This window comes from Arachis hypogaea, chromosome 16 (assembly GCF_003086295.3).
Source record: "Arachis hypogaea cultivar Tifrunner chromosome 16, arahy.Tifrunner.gnm2.J5K5, whole genome shotgun sequence".
NCBI lineage: Eukaryota > Viridiplantae > Streptophyta > Magnoliopsida > Fabales > Fabaceae > Arachis > Arachis hypogaea.
In genome coordinates this window covers 21027459-21047827 of record NC_092051.1, presented here as the reverse complement: position 1 = coordinate 21047827, position 20369 = coordinate 21027459, and the positions used below count along the sequence as shown (strand labels likewise).

At 33.4% G+C, this 20369-nt stretch overlaps 3 protein-coding genes across 3 annotated transcripts; 2 read left to right on the top strand and 1 right to left on the bottom strand.

Moving 5' to 3' along the window:
• Positions 1-5685: 5685 nt before the first annotated feature.
• Positions 5686-6921, top strand: LOC112756826 (uncharacterized). Its single transcript, XM_025805443.1, has one exon. It carries the CDS (start codon positions 5686-5688, stop codon positions 6919-6921), a length of 1236 nt encoding a protein of 411 aa, XP_025661228.1.
• Positions 6922-9770: 2849 nt separating this feature from the next.
• On the top strand, positions 9771-10199 carry LOC140180041 (uncharacterized). Its single transcript, XM_072220424.1, has one exon. The coding sequence runs from the start codon at positions 9771-9773 to the stop codon at positions 10197-10199; it is 429 nt and encodes a 142-aa protein (XP_072076525.1).
• Positions 10200-14343: 4144 nt separating this feature from the next.
• On the bottom strand, positions 14344-19095 carry LOC112758825 (GDSL esterase/lipase LTL1). The gene is made up of 5 exons (XM_025807602.3): positions 18721-19095; positions 18516-18643; positions 18139-18381; positions 15916-16168; positions 14344-14928 (listed from the first exon to the last, which is right to left on the bottom strand). The coding sequence occupies exons 1-5, from the start codon at positions 19085-19087 to the stop codon at positions 14693-14695; spliced, it is 1227 nt and encodes a 408-aa protein (XP_025663387.1). The 5' UTR covers positions 19088-19095; the 3' UTR covers positions 14344-14692.
• Positions 19096-20369: the final 1274 nt, after the last annotated feature.

The following is a 20369-nucleotide window of genomic DNA, read 5'->3' as shown; positions in this document are numbered from 1 at the left end:
GGGCACAGAATGCGAGTTATATGCTCTGCCAGCTTTGGTGTATAGCCAATTGTGGAATCTAGTTTGTTGATTTGACACTGACTCAAAAGCTAGTGTGCGATGAAATCAAAGCCTCATGTATATGTTCTTCACTATAATAATTTGAACTATATTATATTCTAATAATTAATTAGTCTCAAAAGATTCATCCTGAACTCGGTCTAAATCTAAGTGGACCAGTATTCATATTACGGAAAGTGATTTTAAATGGTAGCATCTTACTGGAAAATTCAAATAACATTAACTCCTTGATGTCGGAATATTCCACAATAATTGGATAATGATGACTAGTTTTGGAAGATCCCACAGGCTGAAACTTGAAAAACTATGTAGTATAAGCCTAAGACTATTAATTTGATCACATGATCCAATCTTATTCAAGTCGCTTTACTTCAGTTTGATGTATTTAATTTGTTCATTCTAAATGGTGGCTTAATTCTGAGACATGCCTAAATTATGGGGAACCGCAAGTTCCCTTAAGCGTCATGAAATTAGGCAGCGATGTAAAACCGATAAAGATCAAAGAAACATTTCATCAAACACATTAAGAGCATGACTTCTCTATTGATGGCTAATCATTGTGGCTTTTCTATTATGCTAAACTCTACGGTCACTCTCATGCAATTTGTTGAATTAGGAGCTAAAATTTAAATTTAAATGGGCCAAAGCTACATGATGTGGTTCTAAAGTGCTAAGTATAGGAATGAATATTTAATTGAATTAATGGGTGGGTGGGGTCAATGAGGATAGGGATCATTGGGTCATGTGATCAACATAAATAGGGTGGCGTTTTGGTCGCAACTTACAGCTACCCTCTCAAACCTCAATCAACTTGTGTTTTCTTTCATTTTCAGTTTTTCAAGCTAGTTTCACCTTCAGTGAACAACTTTCTACACACGTGTGAAAATCAGCCCTTGTTAGTTAATTACTCCTCCTAAACCAAAAAGCTTACGGAAATGGGGAAATGGATTGAGAGTTAACCTCCGGCCCTAAGATTGGCGATTTGCATTAGTTTAATTATTGATATTCTAATTGTGCTACTTTAATCTCTCAAATTCAAAAAATATATATTAAATTAGTTCCTCACAACGTTAGATTATATTTAACAGAAAGAATGTTGAGACTAGCTTGTATTTTTTTAAATATGAAAAATTAAAGTAGTACAATTAGAATTTAAGAAATTAAATTGATAAAAAATGCCAATCGCAAGAACAATTTTAGGGTTTAACTCCAAAAAAAATGAATAAAGAAAACACATTAGAATTATATATATATATAGTGACGGATCCAAAAAATTTTAGGAGTGGGGCAAAAATATATATATTAAATAAGTTTTGTTAAATATTATTAATTATATGGAGATATAAAAATTAAAAAGAGTTAGTGAATACTTTTATTCTTAAAATATTATTCATTATATATAATTTATAAAAAAATATTTTTTATTTTTAAAATTTAAAATTAAAATATTTTAATTAAATTATAGATAACTTATTATCCTAACTAATCTTTTTATACACATTTAATAATAAAAAACTGAATTAACTGACATATTAGCGCCTAATTATACATTAGTATTTATAATTTGAAATTAGAATTATATATAAATACTAGAAAAATTAAATCTTTATATGAAAAGTATTTTGATATAAAATAATAAAAATATAATTTATAATTTTTTTATTTTTTTAAATAATTAAATTTGTTATATATTTTTTAATTTAATTTTGATATAATGTTAGATAAAAGATTTTATGTATCTGTTTAATTATATATTGTAATTAAAATATTTTTTATCATTATTTTTAAAAATAAAAAATATATTCTAAATTAGTAAATTAATCAGTTCATTTTAAAATTTTATATGCAACATAAGTACATATAATAGAACAAAAGATAAAAAATAAGTAATAAGGATGAATAAGTCGATAATAAAACAAAATATATAAAGTCACGGAAAAAATAAAATATTGGATTAATACCTAAACTATAATTGTTTGAATTAAAAATTGCAATTGAAAATATCAAAAAGAAAAATAATGAAATTGAAAGATACATATAGAGTCATGGAGAGCTATATAAAAAAATTGAAGAATTTAAAATTTACTTTTTGATGAAGAGAAGATGACCATTAGACAAGGAATAGAAAAGGAAGGTTGAAAATATAAAAATAAGAAGAGGGTTTAAGAGAATAAAAAAGTGACGGTACAATAATTAAATTTGATTAGGTTAAATAATAGTCAAAATGATAAAAAATAAATAAAAAAATAAATCTAAAACTTTAGCTAATTAAATTTATTTTATTTATAATGGAGTCATTTAAAATTTGAAGTGAGGGCATATTATATATAACTATATTTTTTAAAACAAAAATTAAAAACATTGTGGGGACAAGTGCCCCCCTCATTGTTGTGCTTGGATCCGTCCCAGTGTATATATATATATATATAGTAATTTACTTGAATAAAATAAAAGAAAAAAATGTTTACTCAAATACAACAATTACAATTTCTTTACTTGCGTGTCCTGATTTATTATTATGTAAACCGTGGTAAGTTACTACGTTTTATCATTTACACATAAACCGTGACAGGTAAGCACAGTTTATACATGAGACGCAATGTGTATAAACCGTGGTTACTTACCACGGATTATGAAGAGAGAATTTTGATCATAAAACCCTCCTACTTACCACGGTTTATGAAGAAAAAAATCTTATAAATATGAGTGAGATGATAATAATAATAACAATAACAATAATACTAATAATAACAATAATAATAAAAATAATAACAATGATAATAATAATAATACTAATAATAACAATAACAATAATAATAATAATAAAACGATTTGAATTGTATTAGTATATTTTTATTTTTAATTAATTTAATTTTATTTAAATAATTAGAATTTTAAATTATAAAATTTGTATTAGTTTGTAATTTAAAATTTAAATATATATAATTTAAATTAATGATTTATAAAATTGTATATATTCGTATTATTGTACTCATATGATTAATTATATTTATTCGATTTAAAAAAAAATAATGGTTGTTGATTTTTTTATTTAAATACATTCATATTATTTTCAAATTAAAAGAATATACTTATTTAAAATAATATGATTACGTTTATTTAAATTTAAAAAATTTTAAAATAATAAGAATATGTTTATTTAAAATATTAAAATTTAAAATTTTAAATAAACCTACTTATATTAATTTTAAATTTTCTTTAAAATAATACGAATATGTTTATTTAAATTAAAAAATTAAAATAATAACAGTACATTTATTTAAAAAATTTTAATTTAAAAATAATATAAGTGTATTTATTTGTTAAAAATTAACAGCAGTTATTTTTTTTAAATCGAATAAATATAATTAATCATATAAGTACAATAGTAAAAAAAATCATATGAGTACAATAATACGAATACATAAAATTTTATAAATTATTAATTTAAATTATGTCTATTTAAATTTTAAATTACAAACTAATACAAATTTTATAATTTAAAATTTTAATTATTTATATAAAATTAAATTGATTAAAAAATAAAAACATACTAATACAATTCAAATCGTATTAAAACGTAAATAAGTTTGCTGAGTTCATAAATAAATTTTACTTAAATAAATAAGTTTAGTCAATGTGATAGGTGAATTTTGTGTAAACTTTATGAAAACACAGTAAAAAAAATTAAATCCTAAAAAATAACATGATTTTTTTTAGAATTAATTTTTTTTATATTTTATAATAGAAATAAAAAATCTGATTAACATTGAGCTGGTCCAATATATTAAATAATTTTATTTTTTTAATAATTTTTAATTATAATTTTGGTTAAAAAAAATTATATAATAAACAATTAATACTAGCACGGTGAGTTTCCACCATTTATACACCTCCAAACATAAACTGTGGTAATTTATGGGGATTTTATGCTCACACAGTTTACTCATAAACCGTGGGAACCTAGCACGGTTTTCACCTACCTTATTCATGCATAATCCGTGGTTACTTATTTATGCCCATTTTTTCTCATTCCTAAACCGTGTTTACCGGCCACGGTTTATGTGTAAATAGTAAAATCGTGGTAACTTCCCACGATTTAGATAATAATGAATCAGGACACGCAAGTAACGGTATTGCCATTGTTGTATTTGAGTAAACATTTATCTCCTTCATTTTATTCAAGTAAATTGCCCTATATATTATTGTTTCGTTTGTGATGATCTTTCGAGCAATAGCGATTTCAATTTCGGTAGGCTTCTTTTTCAGAGAGAGCTATATGTCGGCTGAATTTGAGCACCACAAGTGAGAACACATGCAAAAGATATTCCGACGCTCAAGTCAGAAGAGAAAAAGAAAAAATAAGCTAAAGTAAATTAGGTTAAGAATAAGTGATACATTATTGTTTTCATAATTTTTTTTGGACAGGGATCCAGGCCAATAATCCAACCCGGATCTAAAACAGGACAACCTAAACTAGAATCAAGCCTGACGTGTACCCCGATAAGCTCGGTAACAAAATCCCACTATCTTAACCGACCGCAAAATCGGAGAACAAACTAGCTGAACAGAATCCACGACCTGATCACAATCACACGCAAAGTCAAATCCCACTTTCCAGCCGTTACCAACAAAAACGGAACTTGCTATCTAAACCGATAATATCGGAACAAACAAACAGAAGACAACACTACACTCATCTATAAAACGAGACCAAATAGCTCAAAGGAGGACAGGTCACAGAACTCATTCTAATTCATTACTCTTACTCTTTATAATTAACATACTTACTTGAGCGTCGGAGTGCTCTTTGCAGGTGCTCCCACCGTCGTGTTCCATCGTGCCGAGGTTATTCCTGAAGACTGCCTCCCGGACGATGTATAGCTCCCCCAATAAATAAGCAGCTTCGCTGGGAGACACATACCTCGGCAGTACTCGAACGGAACATTTGGCGTCCACCGTGGGGCCGAAGCAGTTAATCTAACCCCACTATTTCTTATATATTGCACTTTATTTTTTCTCTTTTACACAGGTTTCTCCAACCTTTTAACATGGCCGACAACGGAGTTCACCAGCTCACTCAGGCCGAACTTTTGGCCCAGATGGACGAACTACAAGCAGAAGTCAAACGGCTTGCTGAGTTGTCCACCCAGAACAGCGCCAGTAAGAATGATGAAAAGGGCCCAACCAAAGGCAGTACAGACCTACTAAGTGTCAAACCACCAAAAGAGAGGCTGACCTTGGACAACCCGTTCTCTGAAAAAATCACGAATTACCAGATGGCAAAACATTTTACGCTACCTTCCTCGCTCGAGCCATATAAGGGGATTGGTGACCCCCGAGCTCATATTAAGAAATTTTAGTCTATGATATTTTTTAACGGACCTAATAATGAACCTTTGCTTTGCAGAGCTTTCCCTACTTACCTTGACGGAGCTGCTCTATTTTGGTTTTCAAAATTATCTGCAGGATCAATCTCTTCCTTCGAAGAGCTAGCAAGGTCCTTCATCGACTACTTTGCGGCGGCACGGATTTATGTACACGGATCGGATTACCTCAGCACCATCCGCCAAGGTCCACAAGAAAGTTTGAAAAGATTATATGACCAGATTCACAGAAGCAACCATGGAAATACAAGACCTAAACCCCGCTGTCCACCTACATGCCCTCAAGGCCGGCCTCCGATCCGGAAAGTTCAGAAAGACAATCGCGGTCACTAAGCTGAAGACATTAGAAGAGTTCCGAGAAAGAGCAGCTGGACAAATGGAGATTGAAGAACTCTGTGAGGCCAACAAAACAGAAAGAAAACCCAGAAAGGAGGAAGACAGAGTGCAAAGGTCGGTGAACAGTAAAGAACTCGGCAAACCATTCAAGCTCACCCCAAAATTCGACAACTACACCAGATTTAACACAAGGAGGGAAAAGATCATCAAAGAAATACTCAACGCCAAAATCATAAAACTGCCGGCAAGAGCTGGGAGCTATCAAGACCAGCGATTTATTGACAAAAGCAAGCACTGTGCCTTCCACCAGAAGTATGGACACACAATCAATGAGTGCGTGATAGCCAAAGATCTCTTGAAAAGATTAGCTCAACAAGGCCTCCTAGATAAATACATCGAAGGAAGAAAACACAAAGAGGGTGACAGGGACAAAGAAGAATGCCAACAAACCTCGAAAAGCAAGGAAGCCAATAAATGGTCAAACAACACCCCACCTAAAGGGGTTATAAACTGCATATCCGGAGGATTCGTCGGGGGAGGCGAAACAACTTCGGCGAGAAAGCGTAGCTACCATGGAATGATGGCAATCGAAGGAACAATACCACATAGCAACAAAAATGTACCCGACCTAGAAATCACTTTCAACCAGGAGGACATATGCTCGGCCGCACCACACTCAGACGACCCAGTGGTAATTTCCATCCAAACAGGTGAGCTATTGGTAAGAAAAGTCCTTTTGGACCCAGGTAGTAGTGTCGATGTTCTTTTTTATACTACTTTTCTAAAAATGAAAATATCTGAAAAACTCATACAACCCTCATCCGGAGAACTAGTCGGATTCTCTGGAGAAAGAGTTCCAATCAAGGGTTACATATGGTTAAGAACAATGATGGGAAACCACCCATTGTCATGGATCATTGGCATACAATATCTTATAGTTGATTGCCCTAGTCCTTATAATATTATCCTCGGAAGACCAGACCTGAACATGTTTAGGGCAGTAGTTTCAACTTTTCATCTATGTGTCAAATTCCAGGCACAGGACGGAAAGATAGCGACACTCCATTCAGATCGCCAACAAGCTCGACAATGCTACAATGCAAGCCTAAAGAAGTCGGCTCCAGGAAAAGATGTCTAACAAGAAGTCAAAGAAATTCACAACACAAATGAGGTACTATCCCTAGCAGAACTCGATCCTCAATGGGACACCCAAGAAAGGCCTCAACCAGCAGACGAGCTCCAGGAAGTCCCACTGACGTCAAAATCAAAACAAGTCACATACATCGGTCAAGCACTACAAGGAAACGAAAGATTGGAGCTCATAAAAGTGCTACAAGATAACGCCGACTTATTTGCCTGGACCCCAGCAGACATGCCAGGTATAGACCCAAACATTATCTGCCACAAGCTCGCCACCGACAGAACAAGCCGACCTATAGCTCAAAAGAAGAGGAATCTCGGGGTAGAAAAATCAAAGGCAGCCATAGAAGAAACCGGAAAGCTCCTTAAAGCTAACTTTATCAAAGAAATCCGATTCACCACATGGCTCTCAAACGTGGTAATGGTAAGGAAAAATTCAGGTAAATGGCGCATGTGCGTCGACTTTACAGATTTAAATAAGGCATGCCCTAAAGATGCTTATCCCTTACCCTGCATTGATAAACTCGTAGACAATGCATCAGGTTTCAAAAGCTTGAGCTTCATGGATGCATACTCTGGCTACAACCAGATCCTCATGCATCCAGAAGGCCAAAGCAAGACAAAATTTATAACTGAGCATGGAAATTTTTGTTATAGAGTAATGCCATTTGGTCTAAAGAATGCAGGTGCAACCTACCAACGAATGATGGACAAAGTGTGCCGTCGTCAAATAGGTCGGAACATGAAAATCTATGTGGATGATATGGTCGCGAAGACCACTCAAGAAAAGTCACATTGCGATGACCTCAGGGAGATATTTGAACAGATCCGAGCATACAATATGAGACTCAATCCAGAGAAATGTGCCTTTGGGGTACAAGGAGGCAAATTCCTTGGATTCATGCTGACCTCACGAGGAATTGAAGAAAACCCTGAAAAATGTGAGGCAATACTTAACATGGCGAGCCCTAGAACAATAAACGAAGTACAACAATTGGTAGGAAAGGTAGCGGCACTATCCCGGTTCTTGCCAGCAGCGTCAAGCCGATCATACCATTTTTTCCAAACAATATCAAAGAATAAGAAATTTCAATGGACAGAAGAGTGCGAGAAAGCGTTTGCCGAGCTCAAAACCATTCTATCATCACCACCTGTGCTGCAAAGACCAGAAGTCGGTAAACCTTTATACTTATATTTATCTGTTTCTAATTGTTCTATAAGCTCGGCTCTAGTCATTGAGACAGGAAAACTACAACAACTAGTATACTTCGTCAGTAGAGTCATGCAATCAATGGAGCAAAGGTATCCGAGGATAGAACAGCTAGCTTTAGCACTTGTAATAACAGCAAGAAGACTCAGGCATTACTTCCAAAGCCACACAATAATAGTGGGGACAAACTAACCATTAAGACAAATACTGACAAAACTAGAATTGGCTGGATGTTTGACCAAATGGTTTATCAAGCTCTCGGAATTCGATATCCAATTTCAACCAAGGCCGGCACTGAAAGCACAGATTCTCGCAGATTTCATATCAGAACTAACCCCGGACGAGCACAATAAACTCTGGGAGTTACACGTTGATGGGGCGTCCAGCCGAGGAGGAAGCAGAGCTGGGATAATCCTGAAAGAAGGGGACAAAGTGGTGGCCGAGCAATCCCTCCAGTTCCACTTCCCGGCAAGCAACAATCAGGCCGAATATGAGGCCCTCATAGCAGGACTTAAGCTCGCCCTAAACCTCCAAGTACAAATCTTGACAGCACATTGTGATTCCCTCTTGGTGGTTCAACAAACTCGAGGAAAATTTCAGGTAAAAGATCCATTGCTAGAGCGATATTGGCTCATAGCAAAGGATCTCATTTCAAAGTTCAGTTCATTCATTATTCTACATGTGCATAGAGAAAAGAATGTTAGAGCAGACATATTATCCAAACTTGCCGCCACTAGGGTGGACACACAAACATCGGCATTATCACAACTCACACTTAAAAAACCCAGCATTGAACTATTATCTATAACAAGCATTAACCACCTCCGCGACTGGAGAACACCTTTCCTTGAGTACATCAATGCAGGTATCGTAGCCAGAGACGAGCTCAACCCGCAACACTTCAAACGAAAAGCAAGCCTTTACACAAACATAGCAGGAGAACTATACAGGCGCGGTTTCTCACAACCATTGCTAAAATGCCTAAATAAAGATGAGGTAAAAGAGGTGATGGACGAAGTTCATGAGGGCGTATGTGGGAACCACTTCGGAGGACGAGCTCTCGCCGCAAAGATCGTCCGAACAGGATATTATTGGCCGACCATGAAAAGGTATTACATAACAAAAGTCAAGACATGTGACAAATGTCAAAAGCACGCAGCCATCTCTACAAAGCCGGCCGAAGTATTACACAGCATGGAGGTAAGCTGGCCTTTCCACAGATGGGGGCTCGATATTCTCGGCCCATTTCCAATAGCGCTAGGTCAGGTAAAATTTCTTTTAGTATCAATAGACTACTTCTCAAAATGGATAGAAGCACAGCCATTAGCAAGAATAATAGCCGAAAAGGTACGATCTTTCATATGGAAAAAAATCATATGCCGATTTGGAATACCAAGGAAAATAATATCAGACAATGGTAGACAATTTACAGATAATAAGCTCGGCTCATTTTTAAAGAACTTTAATATTCAACATCATTTCAGCTCGGTCGAACACCCACAAACCAATGGGCAAGCCGAAGCTGCTAACCGAGTTATATTGCAGGCAATAAAAAAAAGCTCGATAATGCAAAGGGAGAATGGGCCGAGCTAATCCCAGAAATATTATGGAGCTACAACACAACAATACAAACCACCATGGGCGAAACACCCTTCAAACTAGTCTATGGGTCAGAAGCATTAATCCATGTGGAGGTCGGAGTTCCCACATTGAGAACCGAGCTATACAATGACCAACACAATATAAACGCAAGGAACGCCGAGCTTGATCTGACCGAAGAAGATAGGGAAATCGCGACTGTCAAACAAAGAGCCAAAAAAGAGATAGCTGAAAGAAAACACAACGCACGAGTAGTACCGAGGACTTTTACAGAAGGAGACCTAGTACTCAGACGAACAGATGAAGCCAGACGACCACCTTCACATGGAAAGCTCGCAGCAAATTGGGAAGGACCATTCAGAGTAGTTAAAGTGCTCGGAATGGGGGCTTACCAGCTCCAAGCATTACAAGGCAACCCAATACCAGGAAATTGGAATATTTCTTCATTAAAGATGTATAGATCTTAAATTGTACAATTCGTGAATGAAGGTACTCTTTTTCCCCCTTAGAGCTTTTTTCCCAAAAGAGAGGGTTTTGCCTAAGGTGGATTTTAACGAGGCCGGACACACAATAGACCAAATCTCACTATCAATATCCAAATCTATAATCAATCATTTTTCAGTTTCATGCAAATTTTCAAACAAACAAAAGACGAATTCTATGTTTCCTACCTTAGTCGCAAACGCAAAATGCCAAAAGCAAACAATATTAACATAAACATCTAACCGACTAAGAAATGGTTGGCACCAACAAACAAGCTCAAAACCAAACCAACTAGATCCATCATACACAAGTACATAACCACAAGTTTAAAAAACAATTACAAAAGAGACAAATATCAAATAAAGACTAAGAAGGGGGAACATTATCGTCATGCTCCTCCACACCCCCATCCACAACCAATTTTCCACCGACCACTATCTTAGTCATGTCAAGCTGATTACTATCAAACTTCGGAGCCAACACAGAAATTTGACTCACAGAACGTTCAAACCCATAAGAGAACATCTCCATCCCGTTTTTCTCCAGTTCATAAACCCTAGAAGTAAGCTGACCTTTGGCAACATCACTGTCTTTAACCTCGGCCTGCAGAAGCCGGATCTGGTCCCGCAAACAACCAACTTCCTCCTCATATTCTTTCATTTTGGCTGTAGCATTCATAACAACGTCATCCTTCTCTTTCACAGACTTTTCCAGTTCAGCAATTCTCTCCTTATAAGTCCTCTCCAGATCAGCAATCCTATCTATAGCCACCTAGTGCTCGGCACCAATAAGTTCAGTTGTCCGACCACACACATTAGTCACGAAGCAACAATCTACGAAACATCAAATTCGGTTAAAATGAAGACACACAAGAACAAATAAAATAAGCAGAGAACAGAATATCAACCTGGATAAACTTCCCTAAACTCTCTACCCCAATCCGGCGAGTCATGAGCATATCGCCGGGGTATTGAGACACCCTGTCGGAGAGCTCGACAAAGGGGAACTGATCACTCCACAATGAATGAGAGCTGGTACCAGGGATAAAGCCATGCAACCTCTTTTGTCTATCAAACGAAGATTTATCAGCTCCCATAGCTTCTCTATCACCTTCAGAAATCACTTCCACAGATTTCTCAGCATCATCCCTCTTCCTCTTAAAAGAAGACGATGGTTGAGCAACAGACTGGGCGGCGTCCCCACCACCTTCTTTCACAACCTGAGAGGCATCAGTAATCCTTTCCTTTTTCTTCTTAAGGAAGGACTGAAAGCGTGACGGATCGAGGAGAGAAACTCGTCTACCTGCGTTGGGCAACAAAAAGTCAGATTAAATCTAAAATATGAAGAAACAAAAAGAAAAAGCCAAACATTACCTATGTAAGCCTTCAAACCCTCACTATCACCTGAATCGTGAAGTTGAAGAACCTCAGGAATAGACAAACACTCCCCATCAGCAAAAGACTCTACCAAAAAATCTAACACCCTCTATTCCTCCTCACTCCGTTCAATAGCCTCAAGGATCTGACACGGTTCTAAACACCAATAGAGAGGAAACCTCTCTATCAGCTCGTCGTCCAAATAAAACGGATACTCGGCCTCGACTGACCGCACTTTCACAAACAGGGATTTAAAATTCTTAAAAGAGGATTTATAAAGAAGGAAAAGGGAACGTCCAGGGTAACTGCTCAAACATACCCACAACCCCCTCCGAACCCCTTTTGACCGGAATAGTGAAAAGAATAAAGAAAGAGAACAAGGAAAAGACAGAAACTCCATCAAACATTGAAAAGCGCGAAGAAACGCCCAAGAATTTGGGTGTAACTGAGAAGGCGCGCAATTCAGTTGAGTCAACACATCACACTCAAACGCAGAGAAAGGAAGCTTCACACCAAGTTAAAAAAAGCAAGGCATATACATATAAAAGTATTGCCAGTCACCCCTCCTCTCGAAAACCCTATCGTTACTAGAACAGTAAAGTAACTTAACACCCACACCTTCCCTTACCACCCGTAAGCCCTCGAGTTCACACATGGACTTAGCATCAATGTACGATGAAGACCAAGTCTTGACGTCATCATGAACCCAATGATATGGGTTATCTTTTTTCTCTTCAACATCCCTTTTCTTATCTTTCTCTTTCGCCATTTCAAAAGAAAAAACAGAAGTAAAATTAGAAGGGGAACTAACCTTTGGAAGTCATACTGCAGCCTAAACAGGTAGAATGTGAAGAAGCAAAATGTCAATTCCAAGCCTAGAATGAGATATTATTACAAAGCCCACTAACTTAGTGGGCACACTAAAAGATAACCGTTAAAGACATCGAAAACCCAAAGAAATGGAGGGGCGCATTAATTGCAGCACATTCCACAACGCAGAAAACCCCTTGACTTCCTTCCAACCAATATCCTCTCTTCAGCACAAAGGGGGCCCAAAAAAAAACCTACAAAATAGCGGAAGAAGGAAAATCTTGCAAAAGACGAATACACAAAGCTTGCCTGCCACTAGCGGAACAGAGCCAGACAAGCTTGGGGGCTATGACGTGTACCCCGATAAGCTCAGTAACAAAATCCTACTATCCTAACCGACCGCAAAATCAGAGAACAAACTAGCTGAACAGAATCCACGACCTGATCACAATCACACGCAAAGTCAAATCCCACTTCCCAGCCGTTACCAACAACAACGAAACTTGCTATCTAAACCGATAATATCGGAACAAACAAACAGAAGACAATACTACGCTCATCTATAAAACGAGACCAAATAGCTCAAAGGAGGACAGGTCACAGAACTCACTCTAATTCATTACTCTCACTTTTTATAATTCACATGCTTACTTGAGCGTCGGAGTGCTCTTTGCAGGTGCTCCCGCCACCGCATTCTATCGTGCCGAGGTTAATCCTGAAGACTGCCTCCCGGACGACGTATAGCTCCCCAATAGATAAGCAGCTTCGCTGGGAGACACATACCTCGGCAGTACTCGAACGGAACAAAACCCAAACAACAATCCCATATCCCAACCCGGACCTATTCCTTTTGTTTCCTCAAGACCTTCATCTATTACAATTGATTTCCTATTTCCCAACCCCCAACTGAAAGTATCATTACCTAATACCAAAATGTAAGGGTATATCAACAAAATATACAAAAGAGATTTATATACATCACGCGACTCTTGTAAAAGAACCGAGATAGGAAATTGCTGTGCTGAAATGCAAGAAGAACAAAAGGAAAATGTGAGGCCGACCTATTTGCAGAGCGTCAAAACTGGAGGAGAAGAGGGAGGTGAATTATAACCGCACATTCCAATCAAAGAAGCTAACCACACATGCAACAGAGACAACCTCCCCAATCTACCAATCTCATAATCTGAAAACCCTAGATCAAGGTCAATGGCCGCCTATGCAGACTCGTCCATCAATACAGCAACCCACTTCACCCCCTCTGCCTTATTTAGAAGCTCTGCTTATGGTATTTGCACAGTATCGTGGAACTTCGAGTTGTCCTCTACAGTAATTTAATTAGTGCTCCTCACCTCTCAAATAGCTCCTGACAGCAGTCAAGAACTGTTTAGCAATCTAGAGACGGCAAGCTGATCTCCTCGGAGGATATTCCTGATGGACAGTGGCCTATGCATGATCCAATTCTGGTAGAGAGTGCCGTGACCTGTGAACTTCGCCACTTCATGTGCTAATGATTGTTTTCGTAATTTAATTTAATTTTTTTATTTTCTTTGGACATGATTCATAATTTAATTGAAATAGGCTTTTCTTTGGTTTTTTTTTGTCAATGTCATGGGCTAGGCCCTGCCCAACCCACAAAACAAAGAAAAGCTGGGCACATAGAAAAAAGAAAACGGGAAACGGCAATAAACAAAAATGTTTCAAGCTAACTACCAAACCTTCCACTTTAATTTAATTTTTTTCTTTGTTTATTTAGTGTTTCTTTTCCTTTGGGTCAATAGTCAAAGTTTGCATACAATAAAGGCCATTCAGCATTTCAGCCGAAAATAAGAACAAATTTCAGTTAGTTGGACTCAAATTTTAAAGCCCATTGTTGAATCTCCAATCTAAAGCCCATTAGATACCCAATCACTGACAAATTAAGACTCAAAAAGGACAAAAACTATAAGTGACAATAGATTTGAATATATTTATAGCGTATCAAGCTACAATAGTAGAAGTCTTAACAAAAAAAAAAAAAAAAAGACAAAAGGTTACAACCCTCAAACTAGACATTTAACTCATAGTATTCAAATCCAAAAAAAAAAAAAAAACCTCACACTATTTAACTATAGAAACACAACAATGATTTACTCTATCCGTCTTTCTGAAATAAACTTTCACTAAAAAAACAAAAAACAAAAAACAAAAATTCTTTACGAATTGCATTCTTTTCCAATAAATTTCTTATAATACTAGCTAATAGACAATGATACGCAATTAATAACATAATATTATTATAACTAGCTAGGTAGCTAGGTGGATGATGAATCCAAGAGCATAATGGTGCTGAGATTCATGGGATGCATGTATGTGGAGTCACCGATCATGAACCTGTCAACAATGATTCTGTTGGCTCTCTCGCTGGGATGGAAGGGGTCCCAGAATGCATACAAATCTCTGTTTGGACACAAGTTTGATATTGGTGTGCATAGTCCAATCCCATTGTACGGTCCTTGACCACAGCATGCTACTTTTGATGTTATAAATCCTGCACCGTTACAAGTTGAATGAATTATTTCTCTATTTGATTTTCTATTGCCTGGGGTCATGGAAAAATAAATGTGTTTTTTACCAAGTAAAGTAAAAACCATCATGTTTCCAATCAGATTAGCTTTCCTTCATTTATAGCAAGAAAAATACCAAAATATCCAAAAGGGTAAGGTAAGGTCAGTGATGATTGAGGTGAAGTCAGTGAATAGGACAAACCTAATTCGTAAATGCCCCAATTATTTTAAGCTACATATATTATTTTTTGTTAATAAAACATGAATTTCAAGAATATATATATATATATATATATATATATATATATATATATATATATATATATTATCAAAAAATTAGACATATATATGAGATACGTGACACAAATTTTTAACTATAAATTTAGGAATAAAATTGATTTTTAATGGCATATATATTTATATTTTTATTAATTTCTTAACAATCAAGCATACTTCACATATTTTAACAAGGAACAATTTTGTAATTCATAACAAAATAATAAGATATATGTGCGTGTTCAATTTTGATTTTTCCAACTGATTAGAGTGGGTGTTTATTCTTTATATTGTTTACTTTAATTTGTATATAAAATATCAGCTAATGAATGATAATTTCTTAAATATTAAATAAAATAATTTGAATGATATATTAATACTATACACCTATGATTTACAGAGACATTAATTCCCCTCAACAACCAAGTTAAACAATATTTGTACCCACTACCCAACTGTAGTACAATTATATTCCAGTAGTAAAGTGGAAACCAACTATTGATATCACAATTATTTAACTCCATCTATCTATCTACACTTGGGTATGGGTTGGGTAATATTATTAATGCATGCAATAATAACGAGTCATTCTACTTATAATATCTACCTTAACTTATCGTCTTTTCTTTATTATTATTACTGATAATAATATTAATTTCCCCGCATACTTTAATTTCTTTGAATAAAGTACGTACCAAATTGTTGTGGATTACCAATAAAATCCATATTCATGGCAAAGGCATTTGCAGAAATATAGACATCAGAACCAATTTCAGAGTTGAGTTGATTAATGAGTTGAAAGAGTTGAGGGTTGAACAAATCAGAAGCTTCTTGAAGCGGTGCATAACATTCTCCATTTCTGCTATGTTGAGATAACTCTGCTGGAACACAACCTAATGGTCCTGTACCAGTTACCATAATCCTTCTTGCTCCCAATTCATATAGCCTCTGCATGCATTTATTTTATATTTTAATTCAAGGATCTAAACTCTAAAAAAATAATCTTTTAAGATTTGATACCAAAGACTTTGTGAGAGACGACAAGTCGACAACATACATTAATTTTGCATTTATACTTTTATAGTTTTTGCTTTTGGTTTTGTTTTGTTTTGAAGGCACATTTATAATATGGTTACACATACACATAGTACATAGTACATTAGTACTACAATATATAATAAACTTATCATTGTTACACTTAGTGAGAAATGATATCTTATATATATTTTTTATTTTTTTTATAGTACTATAAAAGATAAATTTTTATGTTTTTTTTATTTTTAATTTATTATTTTTATTATAAAAATATAAAATATACACCAGAGTAATTTATACTAAACTGAGGTATATAATATTTATCATTTAATTCGAATATTATAAAGAATTATCAATTTAAGATAGCAAAATCTACTCATAAAAAAGAAGAATTTATTCGTTAGAATATATATATATATATATATATATATATATATATATATATATATTATATAACTGATTAATTTTATTGTTTTTAATTTTTTAAGAAAATCATGTCTCCAAATACATAGATTTATTTAATTTTAAACTGAAATTTTATTTTTATTTAAAAAAGATAAGAACAGAACATACCATGATTAAATTTTAGATATTTTAGTCATAGATATCCTAATAGTCTAATACAACGTGAGATACTCATTTTTCCTAAAATTCTAAAAGTTTAGGTAACAACACATACATTATGATTTATGTTATCTAACCACTAGTTGTACATTTAATAATTTAAAAGCATAAACTTGCTATAAGTATTCTTGAATGATTGAGGGTAAAGCAATAATTTCCCACTACCAAAAAAATATAGAAAAAATACCATTTTCCTCATCTATGAGATACTAAAATGATACTTCCTTCCCTTCTATTTATAAAATATATATTCCCCTCCCTTGTAACTTTTAAAAAACTTCCTCTTTAATCCGTTTTAAATTTTTTGTGTTAATTAATATTAACTTTATCCATTTTTCAAGAAAAAATAAATTATCTTTTATAAAAATATTCTTTAGCAAAAATTTTATTTTTTATCATTATATTTTGCTTATCTAAATATTCTTGAATAAATTATTTTTTTTATTGATTAAATTTTTTTTCTAAGATATCCTTCAATAATGTTTTAATTATTAAATTATAATTTTACCAAAATTTTCGTTAACAATTTTTTTATATTTTACTATTAATTTTTTTATATCAATATATATTATTTTAATATTAAATAAAAAATTTTAGTAAGATTATTTTTCAATGTAAATATATATTAATTGTTATACATATTAACAATAGTAAAATTTTTTTATTTAATGTTAAAATAATATATATTGATATCAAAAAATTAATAGTAAAATATAAAAATAATTGTTAACAAAAATTTTGGTTAAATTATAATTTAATAATTAAAAAATTATTGAAAGATATGTTAAAAAAATAATTTAATTATTAATTTTTAAAAAAATATTTTGATAAAAATATAATTTAATTAATAAAAAATAATTTATTAAAAATTATTTTGTTAAGTAAATTTAATGATAAAAAAATAAAAATTTTGTTAAAGGGTATTTTTGTAAAAGATAATTTATTTTTTTTGAAAATAGATAAAGTTAATATTAGTTAACACAAAAAAATTTAAAATGAATTAAAATGAGATTTTTTAAAAGTTATAAAAGAGGAGAATATATATTTTATAAATAAAGGAGAGAGGAATGTGATTTTAGCATCTGTAGGAGAGGGGAGTGGTATTTTCTAAAAAAATATATGTATAGCAACAACTAGATTTGTTGACCTAATAAATACCCAAGTACGTTATGTGATGACCATTTTTGGATCTTTCATTTTAAATATATAAGTTGAAGGTTCAAATAAAATAAAATCCTTAACCAATAAAATGGAATTACCACAAGAATTTTGCGATACTCAGAGATGAGGTATACAACATAATCCGGTATCGCAAATTGTCTGGATCTGGCAGAGAAGGGTAACAAGAAATAGTTGTTGACAAAATCATTGCCACCCAACGTTATCAGAACCAATGCTTCGTTCACCAGTCTTCTTGCTCCTTCTTCTCCGATTAATCCACTTACTCTTTCCTGATACTGCTCAAAGTACTGCAATTGCCTCATTATTCTTATTATGTTTATCTGCATTCATTAATAATAGTGCAATACCATACAATTAATATATATAATATCTGTGTATTTATGTTATGTTTTCATTTTCGGTATTTTCTCTTTTTTCTTTACAAAAAATAAAAATACAAACTTAAATTACTTACAAACTGAATTCCAGTGTCATTGAGAATGCCGATTCCAGCTGAAGCAAAGTTGGCACCAACGAGTAGTCTTTCTCCGTCAAGCGCTGGACTCAAATATGGCAATGTCGGTTCTGACCCAAGTTTCTCACCTACAAACATACAATTATTAATTGATAGATGGATTTGAGTGAAATTAATATGAAAATGATAGATGTAATTAAGTAACTGATAAGGTCAGGGATGTTAAGGCCATTGGAGAAGCGGCCAGTGGGTCTGTGAGATGGAAAATCAATGCCATAAGGGTATGAATCAGCTCTTGCAGTGGTTGCAAGGTAGTTATTGTTTCCATTGTCAACCAATGAATCTCCAAATACAAAGAAAGCTCGACCTTCAACTACTTTCACTCCACCAATCACAAACCCTAATAATAACACAATATACATAGAAACACTCTTTCTAATTGGTGGCTTCTTTTGGTCCATTATTGTAAGGAATAGTGAACCAGCCCCAGCAAAGATGAGAAATTTAGTAGTAGCAATTGGGTTAAGAAAGGTAACTTTATATATACACCTCATTCGTTGTGATTCTTTCATGTTCCCAATTAAATTTCCTCTGCTACCAGCTGATGAAGAAAATGACTGTAATAAATACACATACATGATACATATCCATTATTGATCTTGTTTAAAAATCACACCTATTAATTTGTACCATATCTACGTAGCTATTTCCTGTTTAATGCATCATGCTTACAGCTAGCTACCTATGTCCTCTTTTTTACTTTATGCATCATACTTTCAGTTATTGTATTTTTAGTTATTAATATTAATTATGTATATATTTTATGATTGATATCAACCATTAAAAATAGTGCAAACACTTACTAAAATCTTTTTTTTTTTTTATTAAAGATAGGAAAACTTGAACTCACAATCTCTTAATTGAGTATAAAGAGACTATGCCATTTGAGTTAGCTATAATTCATTGGCAAACACCTACTAAAATCTTGATACACCTATATATATAGTTTAATTTTAATGCATTGAACTGTGTAAAACGTCGTGCAATCACAATTAATTTTTTAGATGACCATTCACATGATTAATAGTTTTACTAATATGGTATAATGTGATTAGATGTACGTGTAAAATGATTTTACACTAATAAAACAACAAAATTAAATTCGTATATATATATATATATATATATATATATATATATATATATATATATATATATATATATATATATATATAGAGGATCATATTTAGTTCAGATGAAATTAATCATATTCTTAACGATAAAATCAAATGGTAATTGGTACATAACTTAATTAAAAAAATAAATATTGTATTATTATGAATAAATTGTTAAATAATCTTTTAAATTTCACCTTTAATTTTAATTAAATTAATCGTCCAAATTTTCATGAATTCAAATTTGTCATTGGAAGGATCAGTGGTAAGTTTTGGTTAAAATAGTTTCTTAGTAAGCGGTGAAATATTTGAAATGTCATTTTGCATAAAATTTTTATAATGAAAATATGAGTTTTAAATTTGGATAATGAATATAACTCTATACCTCGACCCTACTAAGAACTCCCAAGTTTTTACCCTCCTATTTCCATCCATTTCAGCTACAGGTGCGAAGATTTAGTACGGAGCTACATGAGCATAGAAGATTATATCTACAAGTTGAGTTCTTAGGTTTTATTTTTCCCTCATTATTTATTATTTTAGTTTTTAGAGGGGTAGAAATTGTATTTTGAGAATCTTGAAATAAGTATATGTATATAATGATATGTGTGTGTGTGTGTTTTCTTAATTGAGGATTTTCGGTTCGTATTTGTGAAGGCTCAATGTTAAATAAAAATAG

What these genes read in the sequence shown, in the direction of transcription:
- LOC112756826 (XM_025805443.1), top strand. Translation starts at nt 5,686, where the DNA reads ATGGAAATACAAGACCTAAACCCCGCTGTCCACCTACATGCCCTCAAG.
- LOC140180041 (XM_072220424.1), top strand. Translation starts at nt 9,771, where the DNA reads ATGGGCGAAACACCCTTCAAACTAGTCTATGGGTCAGAAGCATTAATC.
- LOC112758825 (XM_025807602.3), bottom strand. Translation starts at nt 19,087, where the DNA reads ATGAAAGAATCACAACGAATGAGGTGTATATATAAAGTTACCTTTCTT. An exon ending in ATGACACTGGAATTCAGTTT is followed by an intron (nt 18,382 to 18,515) that starts GTAAGTAATTTA and finishes TAATGAATGCAG; the next exon opens with ATAAACATAATAAGAATAAT. An exon ending in AGTATCGCAAAATTCTTGTG is followed by an intron (nt 16,169 to 18,138) that starts GTAATTCCATTT and finishes AAATGCATGCAG; the next exon opens with AGGCTATATGAATTGGGAGC.